Source organism: Sinocyclocheilus grahami, unplaced genomic scaffold, assembly GCF_001515645.1.
Source record: "Sinocyclocheilus grahami isolate Dianchi unplaced genomic scaffold, SAMN03320097.WGS_v1.1 scaffold153.1, whole genome shotgun sequence".
Lineage (NCBI taxonomy): Eukaryota > Metazoa > Chordata > Actinopteri > Cypriniformes > Cyprinidae > Sinocyclocheilus > Sinocyclocheilus grahami.
Genome location: NW_015505332.1, coordinates 1,720,316 through 1,743,094, shown reverse-complemented (window position 1 = coordinate 1,743,094; position 22,779 = coordinate 1,720,316). Strand labels below are relative to the sequence as shown.

At 40.0% G+C, this 22,779-nt stretch overlaps 1 protein-coding gene across 4 annotated transcripts in view; it reads right to left on the bottom strand.

The window, feature by feature from the left end:
- LOC107592452 (ras/Rap GTPase-activating protein SynGAP-like) overlaps window positions 1-22,779 on the bottom strand; it is a 152,002-nt gene that overhangs the window by 89,323 nt on the left and 39,900 nt on the right. For all 4 annotated transcript variants that reach the window (XM_016281967.1, XM_016281965.1, XM_016281966.1 and 1 more), the window contains exon 3: window positions 14,452-14,557. In XM_016281967.1, coding sequence (XP_016137453.1) covers window positions 14,452-14,557 — 106 coding nt within the window. The remainder of the gene's footprint in view (window positions 1-14,451; window positions 14,558-22,779) is intronic.

Below are 22,779 nucleotides of genomic sequence, written 5' to 3'. Positions count from 1 at the left end.
GCAGCTTCGGGGACATCGTGAGCGGGCACCGCCGCTTCGCGGACATCGTGAGCGGGCACCGCCGCTTCGGGAACATCGTGAGCGGGCACCGCCGCTTTCCAGGGGAAACTGAGAGCGGGCACCGCCGCTTTCTGGGGGAAACTGAGAGCGGCCGCCGCTTTCCGGGGGAAACTGAGAGCGGGCACCGCCGCTTTCCGGGGGAAACTGAGAGCGGGCACCGCCGCTTTCCCTGCTTCGGGGACATCGTGCCCGGGCACCGCCGCTTTGGGAGAACTGGGAGTGGGCACCGCCGCCTCGGGAGAACTGGGCGTGGGCACCGCCTCCTCGAGAGCCTTGCGAGCTGACCACGCCGCTCGCACCGACATCAGCAGGGATTCCTGCACGCTGCGTGTCAGCCCGGGACGCACCGGGAACGGGCGTGAGGTACTGGGTGCGGCAGACGAGGCCTCTGACGCCCCGTGGATTGCCGCTTCGGGAGGACTGTGAGCGGGCTCCGCAGCTGCCTCCACCCTGAAGGCGGAGCCGCTCAAATGCAGGGCCAGGTTGATATAGTCCTCCAGTGACTCCTCGGGGACCCAGTGTGGCATCAGGGACTTGAAGGGCTCGGCTAGGCCTCCCCAGAAAAAGACCATGAGGCAGGTTTTCTCCGTGGCCGACTGGCGAGCCACTCCCACGAAGTCCCTGGCGTAATCCTCAATGCTCCGGTCTCCCTGGCGGACGTTAAGAAACTTCCCTGCTGGACCCATGTCTGCTGGCTGTATTCTGTCACGGGGCGGTAAGGGGCACCGTGGAAAAACAGGGTCTGGGTCCAAATGCAGGTGAAAACTTCTTTATTCAAACAGAAAGGCCAACAAGGCAAAACAAAAACAGGTCTAGGGACGACGACCACCATTACATTACACAATACAGCCAGGCCGAGTGGTGAGTGAGAGGAGAAGATATAGTCAGTGACAACGGGGCACAGCTGAGGGTGAGTGTGATGAGTGAGTGACTGAACAGGTGTGTGGAGTTTGGGGAATTAGTGTAATGAGTGAACAGGTGTATGGGGTTTGGGGAATGGGAGTCCGGGAGATGGCGCCCTCTGGAGGAGAGAGGGAGAACACCAGACGCCAGACCCTGACAGCACCCTTTCAGAACCAGGATGCAGAAGTTGGCAGTCTGTATCTTTGATTAACAGCTTAGTTGTAGAATGACCAGGATCCAAAACAATCGGGTGGATGGCATCCAGGTCGAGGTCATTCGCGCTACATAATCGTCCCCCTACTCTGATGAGACCTGTGTCCTTATCATACTCTGGTGCAAGTGATGCCAAACAGCTGTTAGCTGGAATCGACTGTCCAGTCTTCAAAGCTTGGACTTCTAGTGGGAATGAGTCCAGTTGAGTTTGAGCCAGGATAAGTTTCTCTGCTTCGACATAATCATCAGCTTGCAGAGAAGAGTCACTGTCTGCGGCTGCCGCCCCATGTAGAAACCTGACAGTGGCTTCAACAAGCTCTAGCCATGTGTGGAATTGATTGGGGTCCAGAAGTGAATGACTGGAGACTGTGACATTGCCGATGAATGCAGTTTTCCTCAACTCACTGATGTCTGGTTCTACCTCAGTGACAAGTGTATATGACTACTGGTCAGAGGCTTGAAGGAGGAAGTCTGGTCCTGAACTCCACTGGTGGGGACTTGCTAGCAGGGTCAGTGTCAGACCTCTCGTGATGTGGTCAGCAGGGTTGTGAGCTGAATCAATGTACTGCCATTCAGCCGTGTCTGTGAGGGTCCGGATTTCTGCTATATGTGTCCCTACAAATACCTTGTAGCGACAGGACTCAGATGTCAGCCAGTTCAGCACGGTTGTTGAGTTGGACCAGAGGGTGACTGTATGGATGTTAAGAGACAACTCAGTCTGGATCACTTTGGGTAACTGAGCACCGGTCAGGGCTGCTCTGCAACGAGGCATGGAGAGACATTTTCTGGGAGCCACTGTGGATCTGGCCAAAACAAAGGCGACATGGACGTGGCCTTGATCATCAGTAGTGCGCAAATAGGCCACTGAGCCGTATGCTCTTTCTGATGTGGAGTTCTAGGATGGCACTAGGGTAACAGCACAGGCTAGTGCATAAGGTCGAGGAAATTGCAGCTGAAGGAGATTAGGAATCTCTCTTATCCATGTTAGCCACTTCTCTCTTAGTTGTAGAGGTTTTATCGGATCATCCCAGCCCAAATTCTGCTTCCAGAGGTCTTGGATGAGAACCTTGGCCCGGGTGGTAAATGGGATGATATACCCCAGCGGGTCATACTGGCTGGCCAAGGTCTTATAAACGTTTCTCATGGTAGGCTCCAGGGGCTCTGTTGAGCGCAAATTATAGCCCAGGGTGTCACTGAGTCAATCCCACTGTAGGCCTAGAGTGGGTTCTTGTAGGTCTGTACTGGCTTTGGTCAACCACAGTTCACTGTTAGTGGACCGGGCTTCTGCGGGAAGATGTTCGATGACAGAGGGTACATTGCAGGCCCACTGTCTTATGTCACAGCCTCCCTCGGACAACAGTTGACGAAGTCCATCAACTACCTCCTTAGCTTCATCAGAGTTCGAAGTGATGTGCAGGCAGTTATCAATATAGAAGGAATTCTCAACTATGTTGACCAGACTGACCTGGTCATCCTGGTGTTCTTGGGCATTGCGCTGGAGGGGGTAGATGGGGCAACACGGGCTGCATATAGTTCCGAACAGAAGCACCTGCCATTCATATATCTCAGGCTCCTGGTCTCTGCACATGTTCCTCCAAAGGAACCGCAACACTGGCTTATCTTTGGGCAGCAAGCGTACCTGGTGAAACATAACCTTTATGTCCCCACTCACAGCCACAGTGTGTTGTCGGAACCTCAGAAGCACACCTAACAATGATGGTCCCAGCATCGGACCAGGAAGTAGCTGACTGTTCAAGAACTGCCCTTGATGTTGAAAGGAACAGTTAAAGACGATCCTGTCCTTGCCATTGTGATGTACGATATGGTGCGGAATGAACCAGGACTCTGAAGTATTGTGCGCTTCTTCTGTGGTTATTTTGGCTATGTATCCAGTGGATTCCAACTTATGGATTTCAGTGCAGTAGGCTTTGGCTAGTTCAGGATCTCGTGCCAGTCTGCGCTCGGTACTTCGAAGACTGGGAAGAACAGCATCCTTGTCGGCATGGAGTATGGTCATGGGCATGCGTCAGAGCAAAGGTGTGGCATAATGTTGAACGCCATCTACGTTCACTCTGGTGGTGGCGTTCTGGATCATGGCGAGAGCGTCTTTGTCTTGCTTGGACCAGGTGACCATTCTCTCATTGTATGGGAGGGTGTCGACCAGCCAGAGTCATTCGATGTGCTGGATCAGATCATCATGGGGCGGAGCAGTGGTGATATGAAGGCACTGCTGATAACACCATGAGGGCTGCTTGGGGCTCATGGGACCATCCCAGCTGTGTTCTGATGGCTATTTGACCTCCGTCTGGGCCTTGGCATACAGGCTGTATTGGCATTAAGAGGTGCGGCATGTCAGAACCAATGAGAAGAAATGGTTTGACTCTGTCAACTGGGGAAGAGGAAGATCTCTCAGATGACGATAAGCTCATTGAAGCGCAGCCACTGGGTAGTTATGTTCTGCCAGACTCAAACCGGTCACAGTAAAGGCATTGGGGATAGTGAACCTCTGCATGGGTTTGGTGACTGATGAGACCTCGAAGGAAACAGACGACCCTTCAAGTTCTGCGTGAGATTGTCGGACAGTCTATAAATGAAGTAACTCTGGGGTACATGTAAGCTTGAGCTGCTGCACGACTGGGGAAAGCACGAGTGTTCTCTCTGACCCGTCATCGAGAACGGCATGTACCTCGATTGTGTGGGGTCCATTGTGGAGGAGGACCTTGATAACTTTCAGCATGAATCTGGGTGTAAGGTTCGGTCTGTCCAAGTAAACCTGGGTAGATGGAAGGCTGACGGTGAGGACAGCACTGGTGGTGTATTTGATGGAATCGTTAAGAACTGTGAGATGTAGCTCTTTACAGATATTACATGGACGTTTGAGGTTGCTCTCTGGGATGAGGTGCTCCTCTAGCTCTCCCAGGGGCCTTCAGAGTTTCACTCTGGAACATAGCCATGGCTCTGTGGGAGATACGTTTCGCTTGGGACTTGATCTGGAGCCAGTCTGCGAAATCAGGAAGTGTGTAGGTCTTGTCATTGCCTGTCTGGAGAATACCCTGACTTAAAGGAGTCATACATATGATGCAACTTCAAATTTTCCTTTCTCTTTGGAGTGTTACAAGCTGTTTGTGCATAGATAAGATCCCTAAAGTTGCAAAGACTAAAGTCTCAAACCCAAAGAGATATTCTTTATAAAAGTTAAGACTTGTCCACGCCCTCCTAAAACGCCTCGTTTAAACATGCCCCCACATGTCTACGTCACTGTGTGGGAAGATTTGCATAACACCGCCCAAATGTTCATGCAAAGAAAGAAGGCGTAACTTTTATTCTCGCTGTAGTATTGTTGTGAAAGCAAAACTACTTTGTTTGGCCTTCCAAAAGAGGACAATATCCAGCTGATCCATGCTAGTCCCTGAGGAAATACATCAACTTCGCGCTGTGGATCGTCGGATCGGCTTTCACTGTGGACGAAGCGGAGTCCAGCCCAGGGTCGTCACATGTGGTTGCCGCAAGCCCGCCGCGCGCTGTTCTCAAGCCCGCCGGCCTCTGCGCACTCAAGCCTGCCGTGTGTGACGCTGTGTGTTTCGTTGTGAAAGTGAAACTACTTTGTTTGGCCCTCCAAAAGAGGACACAACTAGAAATCAGTGGTTAACTTTTATTTACTACATTGTTCCAGAACAGTTCAATCCAGATATTCAGATGTGTGCAGCGCATTTTATGGAGGACTGTTTCCTGAACCTGCAGAGTAATGTTAGCCTACAATGCGTCTCATTATAATCAGTAATTATGTCCCCACTGGATGGAACAAATGCCTCGTTTGTAATGGGTTTTATTGGTGTTGTCTCATTGCGCCTGGACACAGCATCACAGTATGGTAAGGGGTGTAACATTTCCGTCACACGCTTGAGGTATTCAGCCAATCACAACACACTGGATAGCTGGCCAATCAGCATACACCTTGCTTTTCAGAACGATGAGCTTTGTAAAAATCGACACGTTTCAGAAAGGCGGGGCATAGAGGAGCAACAATAATGTACATTATGTGGAAAATAAGGTGTTTTTTTTACCTTAAACCGCATTAACACATTGCATTACACCAAATACTCAACATAATGTTCTTTTTAGTAATGTCATATGACCCCTTTATTCAACAAAACTGTCGCGATAGGCTGGTGGTAGTTTAGCTTAAGAGATGGTCCATATGCGAGTCACACAAAAGCTTGTAACCGTTCTGGCCCTCAAGAGTTCTAAGCATACCTACTAAGGACTGTACTGACCATGCAAATGAGTCGAAGGTGTTAGCATCACCCAACTTAAGAGATGGGGTACTTAGAGCAGCAGTGTAAGGCTGGGGGTGATACATGAAAGCTTTAGCTAGCTGATGAGCACTGGAAAGTTTCAAATGGCTTAAGAGAACATGGTATTTATACTGTTCACTGATATGATTGTGATTACTCAACAAATTGTCCAATGCTAACTTAAAGCAAAGTCACTCTCAGCACCACTTTCAAAAACTGGTAACGTAGGTCGTGGAATGCCATAGGCTGATGCAAACAGGAGCTCTGGACTCGGATGAGGTGAGTAGACAGCTGGGGGGAAAGGTACAGATGAAGCTGCTTGAACGTAACCAGGAGCAAGAAGTGTCATCGCCGATGCTTGGTGACTGGAGACAGGGAGCTGCGACGGACCTGGAAGTGTTGCCACTGGCATTGTTGCTGTCTATTGAAGCCTGTAGCAAAGGGTAGGTAGTGTGGTGGTAAGAGCCTGTTGGGTCACGCGCTGCATGCTGATGCTCATGGGGTACGCAGTGGAGGTCGGGATGGTGAACACTGCTGGAGGCTGAGGTGCCACGTTCAACATTAATGACACAGAGTGTACTGGAACGACAGTATGAGCAGATGGTGCGATGTCAGGGACTGGCGATGAGAATCCTTGTGGCCCTGGGTGGAGTGCAGTGGGCAAGGGTGCACCCGCAGAGTAAGTAGCAGGTGAGACCCACTGTGGTGGTCTAGGTGACGGCTGGGACACTGCAGAGACATCAGGATCAGGCAGTTCAGTAAGACAGGGCAGCAGCGATGATTTCACAGCTTGGGACTGGAAGGGGGGCTGCTGAGGCTTGGATGTCTTGGAGGTGAACAAGCCTGGTTGAGCTGCGCTGCAAGCTGTTGCTTGTTTGGAGATCCAGAGTCTGTCGGAACTGGAGTGGACGCACTAGAGTCTATAGAGAGCATGGAGGATACAAGCTTAGCTACTTCAAGTTTAGTCTCTGCTTGTTGAAGCTTACGCTGTCGTTCTAGGTGTTTCGAGAGGGCCACCTTTTGTTGCAAGCGTCTCCTCTTGCATACGCTGGGCTTCTTTAACTTTTGCCTGCAGTCTTTGGTGTTCCAGATCAATCAGTGAGTCCTCTTCTACTTGCTGCCATAGACTGTCATAATGTCTCTGTTTAATCTTCTACTCCAACATAGCAGTCTGGATGCTAGAGAGCTCTGGTGGGACATAGACGCCAGCGGAAGTAATGGAACGCCTACTCGTCCTGGAATGAGAGCTGACACCACTGTGGGAAGTTTTCCTCGAGCTGCTTCGGGGCTGACTGGGACAGTGAGAGGAAGCTTTTGGAGGAGGGTCACCTGCAGGTTAGTAGCCAACATCGTAATCATCCAGATGGGTAGGCAGATTTATCTTGTGTCGAGTTCTGGACGTTGTCTCAGATGCGTCACTTTGTGCTTTGTCCATATTGGTTCGATCTTGCTCTCAATCCGGCTCGAAGGATCACCTTTTGTAGCGGAGTCATGCTCCAACTCTATATTACGCTGATTGATGTGGCCAAATATGGACAGGATTCTGATAAGAGAATCAGGGATTGGAGAAGGGATTCTTCACAAAGATGCATTTATTGAACAGTCTTTGGGTTGTCATTATTGAACAGCCTTTTGTACATACAAAACTGTCTATTGTAATATACCTGTATTTATTTTATTATCTGTGCTTTTGTTCTGTCACTGTCATTCTGTTGCACTGTGGTAGTCACGAAAACAAATTCCTTGTATGTGTAAACATACCTGGCAATAAAGCTCAATCTGATTCTGATTAATGTTCTAAAGGAACAATAAAGAAATATAATTACAACCATATTCTGAGAACCATTTACACACTGACATGATAATCAAACATATGTAAATAAACACTGATTAGACACTCAAGTCTGTATCCTTAACATTAATAGCAGCCTAATCAAAGCAAAAAGGCATGATATGGTTGTGCAATGATGTGTTATTAATGTAAACACACACGTGACGCAGTATAATAATACAGCCGATGCTAATACTGATTAAGGCGTTTCTCTTGCGGCGAATTACGGCCGCTACAGCGCTCAAAACTCGCAGATGATAACTGCAGAACAATTGCGGGACATCAATAACATACATCAGATAAACATACATATGACATATCAAGGTATAAAACGCATTATACAGAACATAAAACAAGCATGCAGAGATGAGAATTCACCAAACTGTCTTCCTGCGTGTCACACTGTAAAATCAGTCTGTGTGGACAACAACTTTGGTTCCTAGGATAGGTTTTCGTACACTTCTGATGCACTACAAAAAGTCTTAATCTGTTCTTTTTTTAAGTAAAAATAAACCTACTTGTCCTTGAAACAAGATAATTATAATTAACATATTACGACTTGTTCAGAAAATATATTTAAAAAAATCTATATGAATATGAATAAATATAAGAAAATATACATAACAAAAGTTTGAATACTTGCATTTTTTTAATGTTTAAAACGTTTTCCATTCTCACCAAGTCTGATAAAAAATAAAGTAAAAACAGTAATATTGCAAAATATTACTACAATTATATATATATAGTTAGTTAGTTAGTTAGTTAGATTGTTTTTAAATTTATTTTTGTAATTTTGGTAAATTTGATCATTTTTAAGTAATAAAATTGCTGGCATTGATGGCAAAGCTGAATTTTCAGCAGTCACTCAAGACACTTAAGTCTTAAGTGTCACCTGACCCTTTAGAAATAATTCTAAGCAGTTATTTTAAATGGTCAATTATTTTAAAACTTTTAACTGGTATTGTACAAAGAAGTTTCTCTTTTTTGCCCCATTGTCTCACTAAAATATGAAATTTTGTAGTTTTTCATCTTGTCTCAAGGATCAAAATATGACTAACTAATTAAACGATGTTTGCAGTGTTTAGACAGCAGACAGTGAGGGGTTTGGAACAGAGCTAAGTAGTCATCCTGAAAGTCTACACAAAGTGCAAACTAAGCAGGAAGCACACTGAGGAAAAGACACTTTAAAACAGGTCACTGTGTCATTCTGCTATGAGGAATGAATCTATACTTCACTGAACGTTACCCCCCAAATAGCACGCCTTGTCAGCTAATTAACGTCGTTCTCATGAGATCAATTCCATTCAATATTTCATATTCCTCAAGGCCTGTCGTTCTGGAAAGCATATGGTGGTATAGAGCCCCTGTGTCGCTCAGAGCATAGCTCACATTCATCAGAACATATAGCTGTGGGCAGCTTCTTGGAAACCGTGTGAATCCCAAATCGTTGTCACGGAAACTGCAGAAGAAGTCTGGAATGATCAGCAGAGGGCCACCTTGTTCAACACCTCACATGGATGAGACATTCACCAGGATCAGATACAGTATATGCTACACTCTTTATAATAAAGATGTTTTGGAGTGATGCTATAGAACTTTTATGTTTAAGGGTGTAGGTGCTTTGTTAAAGATGTCAACACATCAGACCGAGTGGAAACAGTGAGAAGCAAAATAAAGCTGATTTATAAGTAGGGGTGCTCCGATAATAACCGATCACTATCGGCCGATAATCGCTTTGGGATGATTGATCGGCGTTCTCTAAAAGGGCTGATCTCATAAACTGATCTCAAGCTGACGATGCGCCTGCTGTGAGTGGTTTGGCATGACATGCAGCGGCACTCAGTCTCTGTTCGCTGCTGGTAAAATAATTATAATGCTGAAGGTGAGGTACAATTGATATTTCTTCATTAAATAACTTATTTAAATTCCAATTCAATTTATTTAAATTACAAACCGTGCGAGTGAATTACCGCGCGCTCTCTCTTTCTCAAAATGCGCAAATGGCTTCAAATCACATCGCGTCTGACTGTACGCGAGCTTCACAGTTGACAGCAATTGTCACTTGCACAATCGAGGCAGTGTCACATCATCACTAAAGTTTATAAACTGCATTTCTTTTTAATTCTTGCCCATGTTTAATCATTCAGCACTCGCGCGCTCTCTTGGAGACTGTGTGCTCATGCACACTCGCAGCGCACACACATAACGCCAAGTCCACACATACTCCATTTGCATTGCGTATTTCCCGCACTCCCGCACTCATGTTAATGGATTAAAGCGTTCACACTGCACACTGTTGCGTCTGGCAGTGAGTTCAGGAGCGGTGCGTCTGCAGCAGTGCGGAGATCGCTTCCGCTGCGCTGAATTAAAGTGAAAAGTGACGTGACGTGGCCAAGTATGGTGACCCATACTAGGAATTAGTGCTCTGCATTTAACCCATCCAAAGTGCACACACACAGCAGTGAACACACACACACCCAGAGCAGTGGGCAGCCATTTATGCTGCGGTGCCCGGGGAGCAGTTGGGGGTTCGGTGCCTTGCTCAAAGGCACCTCAGTCGTGGTTTTGAAGGTGTGAGAGAGCACTGTACATTCACTCCCTCAACCTACAATCCCTGCCGGTACGAGACTCGAACCCGCAACCTTTGGGTTACAAGTCCGAATCTAACCATTAGGCCACGACTTCCCTAAAGTCGCGACAGTGCATTATTTGTGGTAAATCATGGAGGTAGTAAAACAAAGTTCTTATTAACCGCAAGATTGTTTGTAATAAAGATTTAAATGCAAAAGAATAGTCAGTAGAGCTGACAGTTTCTGTCAGTGGTAAGTTTTAAATTCAGAATGTTTGTGATAACATAAGAAAAGTAGTTAGACTGTTTTGCCACTTGCTAGAGCAACTTAATATATAAATCTAGAAGTAAATGCAAAAGTAAAAAGCATGGAATTATGTGTTGCTTATATTTATTTGCGTTTAAACACGTCTATGAAAGACTGTATTACTCTGCTGTGTAAAAAAAGAATCACAATTCTGAAAAAGCATTTTCAGTAACAATGTTTAGATTTTAAATCAAAATAATGGATACATGTTGTGTTTGTGGAAATTAAAAACAAAAATGCACTGCATGATCAAACATTTAGGTGAGATAAATATATAAATTTTTGCAAAACATTTTTGTCTAAAAAAATGCCCCCCTCCACCCCTCAAATTAAAAAAAAAACCCTCACAAGAGTCACCTAAGAGAGGAATTCCCCCATTTTCAAAAATGAAATCCAGGCACTGAATAAATGTCTAAAAATCCTGATTGGAGTATCACTATAAATAATTCTACATGATACAAAGAAGGCTTTAAAAAGATTGGTATTGGTGATCGTATCGGCAGATACTGCTTTCTGTGATCGGCCTCAAAAATCCTGATCGGAGCACCCCTATTTATAAGCCTTATTTTGGCTTGGATGTACATCACCTTTTGTAAGCAGGCAATGTCAAAAAGCCTTGCGACTAGCTCAGCAAAAAAAAATAGCCAATTATCTATTTACATTTTTAGCTTTCAATTACAATACCTTTCAAGGTCGTTTCTCAGTTTCTTTTTTTTCTGAGCAATCTTCAGTTAAGCAGCACTTACATACAGTTTTACTGAGGGGTATGTTCACATATCATCTGCCTGATTTTATACATTTTATTCCTAAAAACATGATAATTTTTTTTTTTTTTCTAGCTGTTGAGTATTTTCTATGAAGGCTTGTTTGCTGCCACAGGATAAAAAAAAAGTAAAAAGGCAATTGAAATTCATACTTTTTTCTCGCAATTCTTAATGTATAACTCACAATTCAGACTTTTTTCTTGCAATTGAGAACAAAAGTCAGAATTCAAAGATAAAAAGTCACAATTAGCTTTTTTATTCAGTAGAGAAAAAAACTGATTTGTGAGATGTAAAGTCGGAATTGCACAAAAGTCAGAATTCTGAGAATTCTTATAATTTTTCCTCGGAATTGCGAGACATTTCTGAATTGAGATATAAACTCAGAACTCTGAGTCAAAATGACAAAAAAAGAAAGAAAGTGTCAGAATTGTGAAATAAAACTCAAAATAACTTAAAAATAAATAAATAAATATATATATATATATATATATATATATATATATACCTTGGTAGAAACAATCTTCCATAATTGTCTGCTTTACAGAGTGATAAAGAGAGATATCCAAGTCCCCTCTGTAAAAATTTTGACTGAATTTCGAACCTTGCTTTATCCACAATGTTCATACTTATGTCCTGGAAATGCATGCAAATAAGTGCATATTAAATGCATATTAAATTAGATAATGCCTCATTAGTATGGTGATATGAACCACATACACACAAATTTTAATTTACAATTATTATACATAACCTATTCACCTGGGGTGCCTTGCCTTAAAGGGATAGTTCACCCAAAAATTGGTCTGTCATTAATTACTCACCGTTATGTCGTTCCAAACCCGTAAGACCTTCATCTTCGGAACACAAATTAATTAAGATATTTCTGATGAAATCCGAGAGCTTTCTGACCCTCCATAGACATCAACAGAACACGTTCAAGGCCCGTTCATGGTAGTAAAGACGTTGTTAAAACGGTCCATGTGATCAGTGGTTCAAATGTAATTTTCAACCTGAGTTGAAAAAAAGTTCAACCTGCCACAGGCACAGATGACACAGTTTTACTCCGCTATTATTGAGTCGGTTCTGTGCTCTTCTATAATTGTCTGGTTTGGGTCAGCCAGCAAATCAGATTTAAGAAGACTGCAACGGACTGTTAAGACAGCAGAAAGGATCATTGGTGTGCACCTGCCCAGTCTTCAGGACTGCAGGGCAGGTAACATCATCAAAGACCCCTCTCACCCCGGACACAACCTGTTTGCACTTCTCCCTTCAGGCAGACGCTACAGATCTCTGCGCTCTAGAACATCTACACTCTTAAAAATAAAGGTGCTTCAAAAGGTTCTTCAAGCGATGCCATAGAAGAACCATTTTTGGTTCCACAAAGAACCATTCAGTCAAAGGTTCTTTAAAGAACCATCTCTTTCTTACCTTTTTATAATCTGAAGAACCTTCTTTCGCCCCAAAGAACCTTTTGTGAAACAGAAAGGTTCTTCAGATGTTAAAGGTTCTTTATGGAACCATTTAGACAAAAAGGTTCTTAAATGGCATCGTGAAGCACCTTTATTTTTAAGAGTGTAGGCATAAAAACATTTTTTTCCCCAATGCCATCTCCAGCTTAAACAGCTGACACATGAATCATTACCTGTGTTCTGTAATTCATTTCCGTAGTTCATTCTACATCTTTAATTATTGCCTTTTTCTCAAGTATTATGTAAATACATATGGATATCTCTTATTTATACAGTTCTATATAGAGTACAAATTCACAAATCTGCACATAAATCCACTGTTCCAGATTCATACACATTATTTTTTGTATACACATAATTTTTGGTTAAGTCAAAATAATTCATACAAGACGATGAAGAAAAGTGTATAGATGTGTTTTAACGTACCTCTGTGACTCTCATCTCCCCGCTGGTCTGCCTCTGCCAGCGGTGCTGCGGTCGAAGGAAAAGACCGGTTCATACAGCTCCACTCGGGAAACTGAGATATCGTTATCGTTAGCCAGCTAGATGGCCCTGGTGCTGCCAACTCGAAATCTGACTGGTTAAAGCAACGGTTTCATTGCCATTGATTTAAGCTAACAGATGCTGCAACGTTGATTCTGAAGGCCTTAAGGCAGATTTCTTTGAACCTGGCAACACAGAGCCGTTTTAGGGGGGCGTGGCAGAGTCTTAACTTTGATAAAGAATATCTCTTTGGTTTTGAGACTTTAGTCTTTGCAACTTCAGGGATCTTATCTATGCATAATCAGCTTGTAACAATCCAAAGAGAAAGGAAAACACATTTGCCGAATACAGTTCTCCCTGCACATCAAAAAAGTAATGTGACTTTGTGCTGTGGGACGGCAAATCCTGATTAACCAGCGGACCGATCTCGTTCCATAGCATCTGAAATGTTATGGTCATTCTGAAATCTCTGAGCAAAGTCTGTCATCAAAATATTTCTGCATAATTTTCCTACACGACTACATCCGCCTCTGAAAGCAATGACCGCATTTACTGTGTTTCATCAGCTCGCTCTGAGGCGCAAGTTATTTATTATATATGACAATTATTATATTCAGTGGCTTCTAATACTTTTCTTAGTGATATATAGTGCCCGTTTATCAGGAAGTGATGATTTTGTTCTCTTTGACTCGTTGGATGGAAACGTCATATTTAGGTCAAAGCTGTCAGTTGTTTGTGAACTAAATCTGCTTTATCTGTTTAAGCCCACTGAAATGCTTGAAAATTAACATCAGAGTCTCTATGTTTTTTTGGTAAAAAAAACATTAAAATAACACAGATTAAATAAAAGAACTCATGCACGTTCATCTTCTCCGCTGCCAAATATTTTTATTCAACCACCTAGATAGATTACATCTGAGGGAAAAAGAAAGGATGTGATGTTCAGAACATGGTAACTACAGTAATTATCAAAGTGGGAAGTGATGCCCTCACTTGATGATGAAAATGACAATCTAATTATATTTTCCTTATTATATTCATTATTTCCTTATTGGTTATTATGGGAAAATCCCAGGTATTTTGAGCAGTAGGATTATAAAAAAATATATGCTAATATAAAATTAAATGATAAAAGTAGCCTATATAAAACTGCAAAATAAACATTCATCAATTGGTACTTTTTACTTAAGTACATAAAAAATCAAGAACTTTTGTACTTTCACTCGAGTAAAATTGAAAACTGAGTACTTTTACTTTTACTGGAGTAATATTTTATTATACAGATCTGTACTTTTACTCAAGTACTTGATTTGTGTACTTCGTCCACCACTGATGGAGGGTCAGAAAGCTCTCAGATTTCATCAAAAGTGTTCCAAAGTTGAACAAAGGTCTTATGGGTTTGGAACGAGTAATTATTAACATAATTTTCATTTTTGGGTGAACTAACCCTTTAAGTAGTCTATTGTACATTGTAATTTTTATATAATTTTAACCCTTTAGGAAGGGATTCACGTAGTGATGGCATTGAAGCAGCAGGGCGGCACGTGTGTGACTCACCCATTTCAGGATGGTGCCTCCCCTCCACAGGCACACTGACCGTCCGTCGCAGCAGCTTGTTCCTGTGCGACTCCGAGCGCTGCTCGCGCATCAACAAAGGGTGAACCTGCGGGAGAGCAGAGATAAAGGTCAGCGCAAAGAGCGTGGGGTCAATACGGCAAGCTGCAGGGCTCTGCGCTAAATCGGTCGGAAACCTCCGCTATTAAAACATCAAGCCCCGTTGAGACGAGACTCCTTGAAATAATAAAGCAATGGTGTGTGTGCTTGGGGTGAAGGGAGAAGATAATTGCAAACTTGTGTGTGTAATGTGTTTATTTAAGCCTCGGTATGGGGCTGCATCCCACGGGAATTCTTCTTAACGCAGAAAGCAGATGGAGGAAAAGATCTCAGCGCAGGTTTGCCTTGAAATTGCACAGGGCTTGTTTAGCAGCGTGGGTGTCTCTCCTGTGTTCACCAGCGCTATGCAGAGGGAGATACAATCGGGATATTAGGAGCAGGGCTGCGAAGGAGGCGATTACCTACAGTCTGGGGTGATAAATGAGCGGGGCAAGAGAGGATCAGACACTGAGCCCTATGGGAAGCAGCTAAAATGTTTCAGGGGTGGCCTTGTCACTTGGCTGATGTCACATGACCTGGCTGCATTATGGGACACTCTTTCCATTTTTATGCACAGCTCAGCTTTTCAGATGCAGAGAAGAAAGCAGATTTATTACAATACAGCATCTGATTCACACAGACAATATTGTGCGCTCTGCCTTAAAATGCATCGGTGCGTTTTGTCTTTATAGTTTTAAAAATGATAGATGTCTACGTTATGCTTTCTGTTAGAGCAAAGCAAGCTAAATATGATCTTTCAATGTCTTTAAAATAGATCTCCGGCAAGCTGCAATGAAATTACAGGAAGTATCGGTGCATAAAAAATGCATAACATCCAATGAATCCTTCATGACTTACTAGAAAGCATGCAAGATCACGGTTTATTAACGCATATGCCCTTTTATGTGAACAATTATCTGCTATGCAGGCAGTGCAGATATATATTTAAGGATAAACTCGGTGCACACCATTAACAATGTGTCGGTTTGCATAGAATGTGAGACAGTTGTTTTAAGACTAGTTTTGACTAAATGTAAATGATTAGGCTTACAGTAATATCAGAGTATTTGTCTGCTAAAGACAAATGCCTCCATATCCACAAAACCAGAAGAAGCATGTTTAACACAAACTAACTGTCACTATAAAGTATGCACTTTGTCTAAGATGTTTCTCCTAAAATTGCATAGGAGAACAAAACAAATGCAGGTGCCATAGTTCAGATAAGGGATCTTTTTCACAGTTTTAGGTTTGGAACGTGGAGGTAAAGAAAAACAGGTTAAACTTCTTTGCAGCAAATACCTTACAAAATACACTATTGTGTTCCTCCAAAAGAGGAATAAAATATAGAGAGATGGATTACAGCATTCAAATGCATGTGCATAATGAAAGGGAATGCAAATATCATTTTTAAATTGGCGATCTAATTAAAATCTTTCATGTAACACAAGTAAAGTAAGTATTAAATGTAATACTATCACTGAACTGTTCTGCTGCTTTCAAACTGTGTTTATGCTTTATAATGTAACATTTATATTTCAAATCTTTAAACTTTTATTTAATGCATGTTTTTATTTTTAGTTATTACCTTATATATTTATATATTTTCTCTTGATTTTTGTATTTTTTCTTGATTTGTAAAATGTTGTTTGGATATATGTTTGTAAAAGCAATGATGAATTTGAAAATATATTATGCACTATATGTTATGGGATGTTACTTTTCCACGTAATAAAATTATAATAAATAATAAATATTATTTTAAATTATAAAAATAATAAACACAGATGAAGTACAGTATAGCCTATATTTATACATTCATGTTTGTTTATATATTTGTTAATATGCACAATGCTTTATATATATATATATATATATATATATATATACATATATACAGACACACACACACACACACACACACACACACACACACACACACACAAAAACACACACTTGATCTGGTTTGGTTTGGTACTGCTGGTGGCACAGAAATTACATTCACCTTTATGCAAAAGTCTCCATTAGTTCTCCCTAAATGCTGAGCTGTCTAGAATATTACAAATATCTTATTTGTGCTTTTGTTTTCCTCTAACTCATAATTCACTGCCACAGCTTGTAAGGTCACATCTGCTCATTGGAAATTATCTAATATACTCTTGGATATATTAAGGCAGCCAGAGAACATGGCCTGTCACCATCATGCTAACTTCATGAAACTGAACCCATTAGACACACATCTACAGTATGCATCAGGAACTGTGGGACACAGGTGAGTGGCTGCCTGTGGAATGAGTTCAGTTGGGCAGCAATTTCCTGGTTCAATGTTATCTGGAACATCACAGAAGAGTCATTGAACAAAACACAGAGAGTTAGAGCCCAGGTGAAGATGGACGCGCTACGGGTCAACAATCAACTTCTCAGAGGAGAGAAGCCTCAGTAGAGACAAGCAGTCACTAGATATAGAGCTCAAAAGTGTTCAACGTTTTCCGCTGCCTTAGTTCTGGAAGCATTTTTTACATTCATTTTTACCATATGGATACTAAAAAAGTATTTGTTAAAAAGTTATAAGCCATGAACCAAACCAACCAGCTACAAGGAGAATCTCAACACTACAAACATTGATTTGAAGCAAAGAAGATCAGGCAAATCAGGCAAAAAGACAAAGGTGTGTACATTAATGAGGGAAAGAACTACAGTCCCATGAAGCACTACAAATTACATAACCAAAATGAAAACAATAGATACATATAAACCAACTGATAACAAATATATTAAAACATTAAAACAACTATATTAAAACAACTGAAAGATATTAATTATATCTTATATATCATATAGAAACAATTATTGATATATATTTCTTCCTTAAGTAATTTCTTAATTTTGTTTCTTTGTTTTTTTAAGATGCTTAAAGAATTCATGAGCAGATTAAAAAATCATTATGAACACAATAAATTAGATTTTTTTTTCAAAGTCTGTTTCTGCCATTAAATAAAAAAAAGTAATTGCAATTTTTTTCTCTCCATTCTGAGAAAGAAAAAAATAATAATTGCAAGATATATTTTTACAGTCAGTTTACATCTCGTATTCGTACATCTTGAATTTTAAATGTACATTTCTCAATTCTGTTTTTGATTGGTTTGATTTGAAAAAAAATCTGTTTTGTTTTGTTTTGACCACGGAATAAAAAATAAAATAAAAGGTAATTGTGACTTCTTTTATCTCACAATTCTGACTTTTTGTTTTTTTGTCATTTTTTTATTCTCAGAAAAAAGTGAGAATTGTGACATATAAACTCAAAATTACCACAGAATTAGTGAGAATTACTTTATTTGTTTGTTTATTTATTTACAAACCCAATTCCAAAAAAGTTGGGACACTGTACAAATTGTGAGTAAAAAAGGAATGGAATAATTTACAAATCTCATAAACTTATATTTTATTCACAATAGAATATAGATAACATATCAAATGTTGAAAGGGAGACATTTTGAAATGTCATGCCAAATATTGGCTCATTTTGGATTTCATGAGAGCTACACATTCCAAAAAAGTTGGGACAGGTAGCAATAAGAGGCCGGAAAAGTTAAATGTACATATAAGGAACAGCTGGAGGACCAATTTGCAACTTATTAGGTCAACCTCCAATGCTGCGGCGAAAAATAGTGGAGCAATATCAATTGCATTCTGTTTTTATTCACAATTTGTACAGTGTCCCAACTTTTTTGGAATCGGGTTTGTATTTTCCATAGTGAAAATGGGCTTCTATAGATTTTTTTTCTTCCGGAACCCGACTGTTGCACTTTATAAAAGGTACACCGTATTTAAAACAGAAAGCATTTGAGGCGGGACTATCTCTTTGTCTAACCAATAGCAGATAGGGGGCGTCCTACAGTGATTATGTGTTGGTTTCACCTTTAAAATTTTCAACTTTGGGACCTGTCTCAGGATTTCAGCATTTAGCATTTAGCATTTAGCGTCTAGCTGTTTTGATCCCAAGAACATTTTTTGTGTGTATCCCCATAATTCTGAGCAAGGCTCAGGCTTGGCAAACACACTCATGCTGCGCTGTAGGGGGGTTTGCCATATGTCAGCGCAGCAGAAACCGGCCCAGCTGTGTGATGGGGCAGGTGAGGGAGGAAACGGGGAGGAGAGCAGCAGGTGTGCGGTCCGTTCTGTCCTAATGGTGCGCTAATAGATCACAGCCCAACCTGACAGCACCCCGCCGGCAGCCCGACCGACCCGAACCTCAACTGACTCCGCTGGCATCCTGCTCCATCCCAAAACTGCCCCGCGAACGCCACGACTGCACTGCAAAACGGCAAAGCTAAAGAGAAGAAGGATGAGATATGTCTGCTTCTATCAACGTCACATCACTGTCAGGTTCCAGCTGCTCTGGTAATAAATGACACGGGATGATTTTCACTGAAGACACCAGCTACGGGTTATACCCTGATCCTGAGAACGCCGTACCTGAGATATATTATCACTGAATTATGGATAGAAAATACAGTCAAATGTGGCAGTTGAAAGACATAGATAGATGGATGTGCTGCACACCACAAATATATGGAAATTAATTCTCCACCTACAGCAAAATGGCAGCGAAAACTGTCCAATCTGCTAACAAAGCCTGTCCTGTTGCAGCTCTACTTTACTTTTTGTGACATAAAAGTGCGAAAAAGTCAAAAAATCCAAACTAAGTGATTTGTTTGAATAGTGATTATGTACAAAAAATTTTTTTTTTTAGAACTTTGTTAGTGCCTTATTAGTGTCAGTATTCTTTCCAGCAGTTTATAGAGGTTCAAATTTGTGTTCACTTTTAATTTTAGATTTGAGGCTAAAAGTGCTCTCCTAACAGTCGACAAAACTAACTTTTAAAACTTTAAAATGTGTGGTCTGTCCTTTCCTACCTGTGACTAGCAACAGCAACTAAAACCTATTTTAGAGAAGGAAGTAACCTTTCATATCAATTCCAGATGTAAAAATCCCATCCATGTCCTCCATAATTGATTTTTAACGATAATTTATGAACCTTTAAAGACAGAGCTACGAGGTTGTTAATCAATGGTATATGCTTCTGTTAAAGTCGTCAGTCCACAATTATTTTACCTTTTTTTTTTATTTTTATTATGTATAGCAGAATAATTCCTAATGAAAAACTACATTTCCCATAACTAAATCAGATAATTTATACCACTAATGAAATGTTTGTTTATATGTGCATATTTTGTATTAAACATAAGTTTCTATATACACAATTAACATCTTTAGTTTACATCATCTTTAGTCAAAATCAATATTTTTCCATTTATTTTTAATTATTATTAATAGATTATTCTTTAAAGGAAGCCCTATGTATATTTTACATACCAAATGAAACAGATAACTGTTTTTAACTCAAATTAAAACTAAAACTATTCAAATTCATTTTTGTTAGTTGAAATAAAGTGAAAATATAATATGAATATTAGGTGAAACATTTAAAACAACTAATAAAAATGACAAACGCTCATAACAAAAATATGAAAACTTAAACTAAAATTAAAGAATAACAATATTTATTAATTAAATAAATAAAATTAATTATTTATTTTAATATTATATTATTTTATATAGCAAACAAAATAGATAACTAAAATTCATTTTTTCACCAATCAGAGAATTGAAACTACTAATTAAATGTTTGTATATGTGCATATTTTGCAATAAACTTAAAATATGTTGTTTCTATATACACAATCAACAGTTGTATATTTCTCCTTTTTCAATTTTCAATTTGATTACATCATTTTCAATGCTTCATGGGATTTTACTTATTTATCTCATTAAAAGCATTGAGTACACAATTTTGCAACCTTGTCTTTTTGATTTTCTGATATTCAAATACTTTTTGCTTCAGTGTTTGTAATGTGATTCTCCTTGTAGATGGTTGGTTTGGTTCACTGCTTAACTCTTTAACCAAAAAATGCTTCTGGAACCAATGCAACTGAAAAAGTGGACAGCCACTGTTGCGCTCTACAGAAAAGAAAACCATTTCATGAGCTCTTTCATATTTTCACGTGACACATCCCATGAATCCATTACATAATCTTTTCAAACAGACTCCCACAATGCTAACATCTCTTTCTGAAGACTTGTCATGTTCTGCCACAGCATTGGCTGTGAGCGAAGCCTCTCTGTTGACTGTGTCCATATACTAATTAATTTATTTACTGTGACATCTTTGAACAGCACGATGCGAGCAGCCACAGAGAGCGATTTGGTGAGCGCATGATTCCATAGCCTGATTCCTGGGGCAGCTACAAGAATGGCTGCCACCCACTCACAGCCAGAGAAACCTTGCTCTGGGCCTACTTGCGTAACGCCGTATCTCGGTGGCACGGATCCGCACGAGGACCATTCATCTGAGCGCTGGTGCACAGGGCGTGTGTGAAGTCGGACGTGGGCCACTGTCACCCCACATCAATTAGCATCTAACAACATGTCAGAAAATCACTCCTGACTCTCTCACTCCCTCTAAAGGCTGTTTCTGAACACAGCAACAAGTCACTACATTTTTTTATCAACGTTACTGTAATCTATCTGAATTTTACTATTGTTGTATAAGAATTTCTGTGATTACTCAAATTAGTTGTAAATTAGACAATTCAATATTTAAAATAAGTGTTTAAAATGTTTTTATACAGTTACAGGTTGTTAGGTTTTAAATGCTGGTAAAAAAAAATCACACTTTTCTTTACAAATATCAACATATTCTATGCATTTCAGATTTTTATTTTTTTTTGTAAAAGTGGTACATTGATGGGGTGTTAAATAATATAAAAGATAATGTTTTTTTTATCAAATCCACACATTATATAATAAAATAGACACATTTTTATATATATATACTTTTACATATTACATTTATTATTATTAATACATATTAATATTAGTATTAATCTACATTTTATATATTTTAAGATATAATAAAATTTAAATATTAGGTGAAACATTAAAAAAAACTTCAACAAAATCACATCACAATTATGAAAACTTAAACAAAAATTTAAATGAAAACTTAAAATATAAAAATATATAATTGTATTTATTTTATTATAATATTACTTTTATTATTTAATTATTACTATTATTTACTTATTTTATTATTATTTATTTTTAAAGAAAGTCCTATACATTTTATATAGCAAACAAAATGCATACCTGTTGTTAACTAAAATTAAAACGATTAAAAATCATTTTAGATAACTGAAATAGAGCAGAAATCAAATCAAATGTAAATATTAGGTCAAACAATTAAACATAAAAACAAACAAAAAATTCTAAAAATGAGAAAAGCACAAAGCAAAAAATAAAAGGAAAGCATAAAAAAGCTTAATCAAAAGATTATTAAATACTATAATAATAGAATAATTATACAAAAAAAATTACACTACATAAAACAACCATTTTGTATATTACACTGGTACAGTTATTAATTCATGGTACATAAATGTGGTTGTTAAGTGAGGGCAGAATAAACTGATTGAGAATGAATTTAGTGGCCTCAGTCATCAACACCTGAAAACAATCAGAGAAAAGCATGTCCTCTTGTGGACTCACAGTGCAATGTCTGCACGGAGGAGACGCTTGTCATTCACTACAGGACCCGAATGAAGACCCTCACACACACAAACAGGGCTGCAACTGTCCCCTGCAGCAGATGAGTGACAACCATGAATATTTCATGGTACTCATCTTCACAGAGGTGACAGCCATTAGCCCGTCACCACTGATTCACATCTATTTAAAGTGTGGCCTTATCGGAACATGCAACAAAACGGGTGCTATTAGACGGGACGGTGTGCCTGATTAATGAGCCTCTCAGCGCTATGCAGCACTACCTGCTGTACAGGTCAGTCAGTGAGTCACACAGCACTGCACAGGCTCTAGGTACAGTCAGACTGAACTTAAAGAATGCTAAATTATTTTGGATGAATATGGGCAGCAGGATATGATCACGGCCGTCATGCACCTATTTTTTTGAGGGAGCACCAGTTCTGGCTCCCTGTGCCCCTGGTAAGATAAAATATTTTTAATAACTTCTGTAAGATGTGCTACTGCAGAAATAAAGTTTTAAAGCAATTCATGTTCACTGCCCAACCTAAAAACAATTCTATATCAGTAATCATCTAATTTTAATTTTATCTATATATACATACATACATACATACATAACTATATATATAT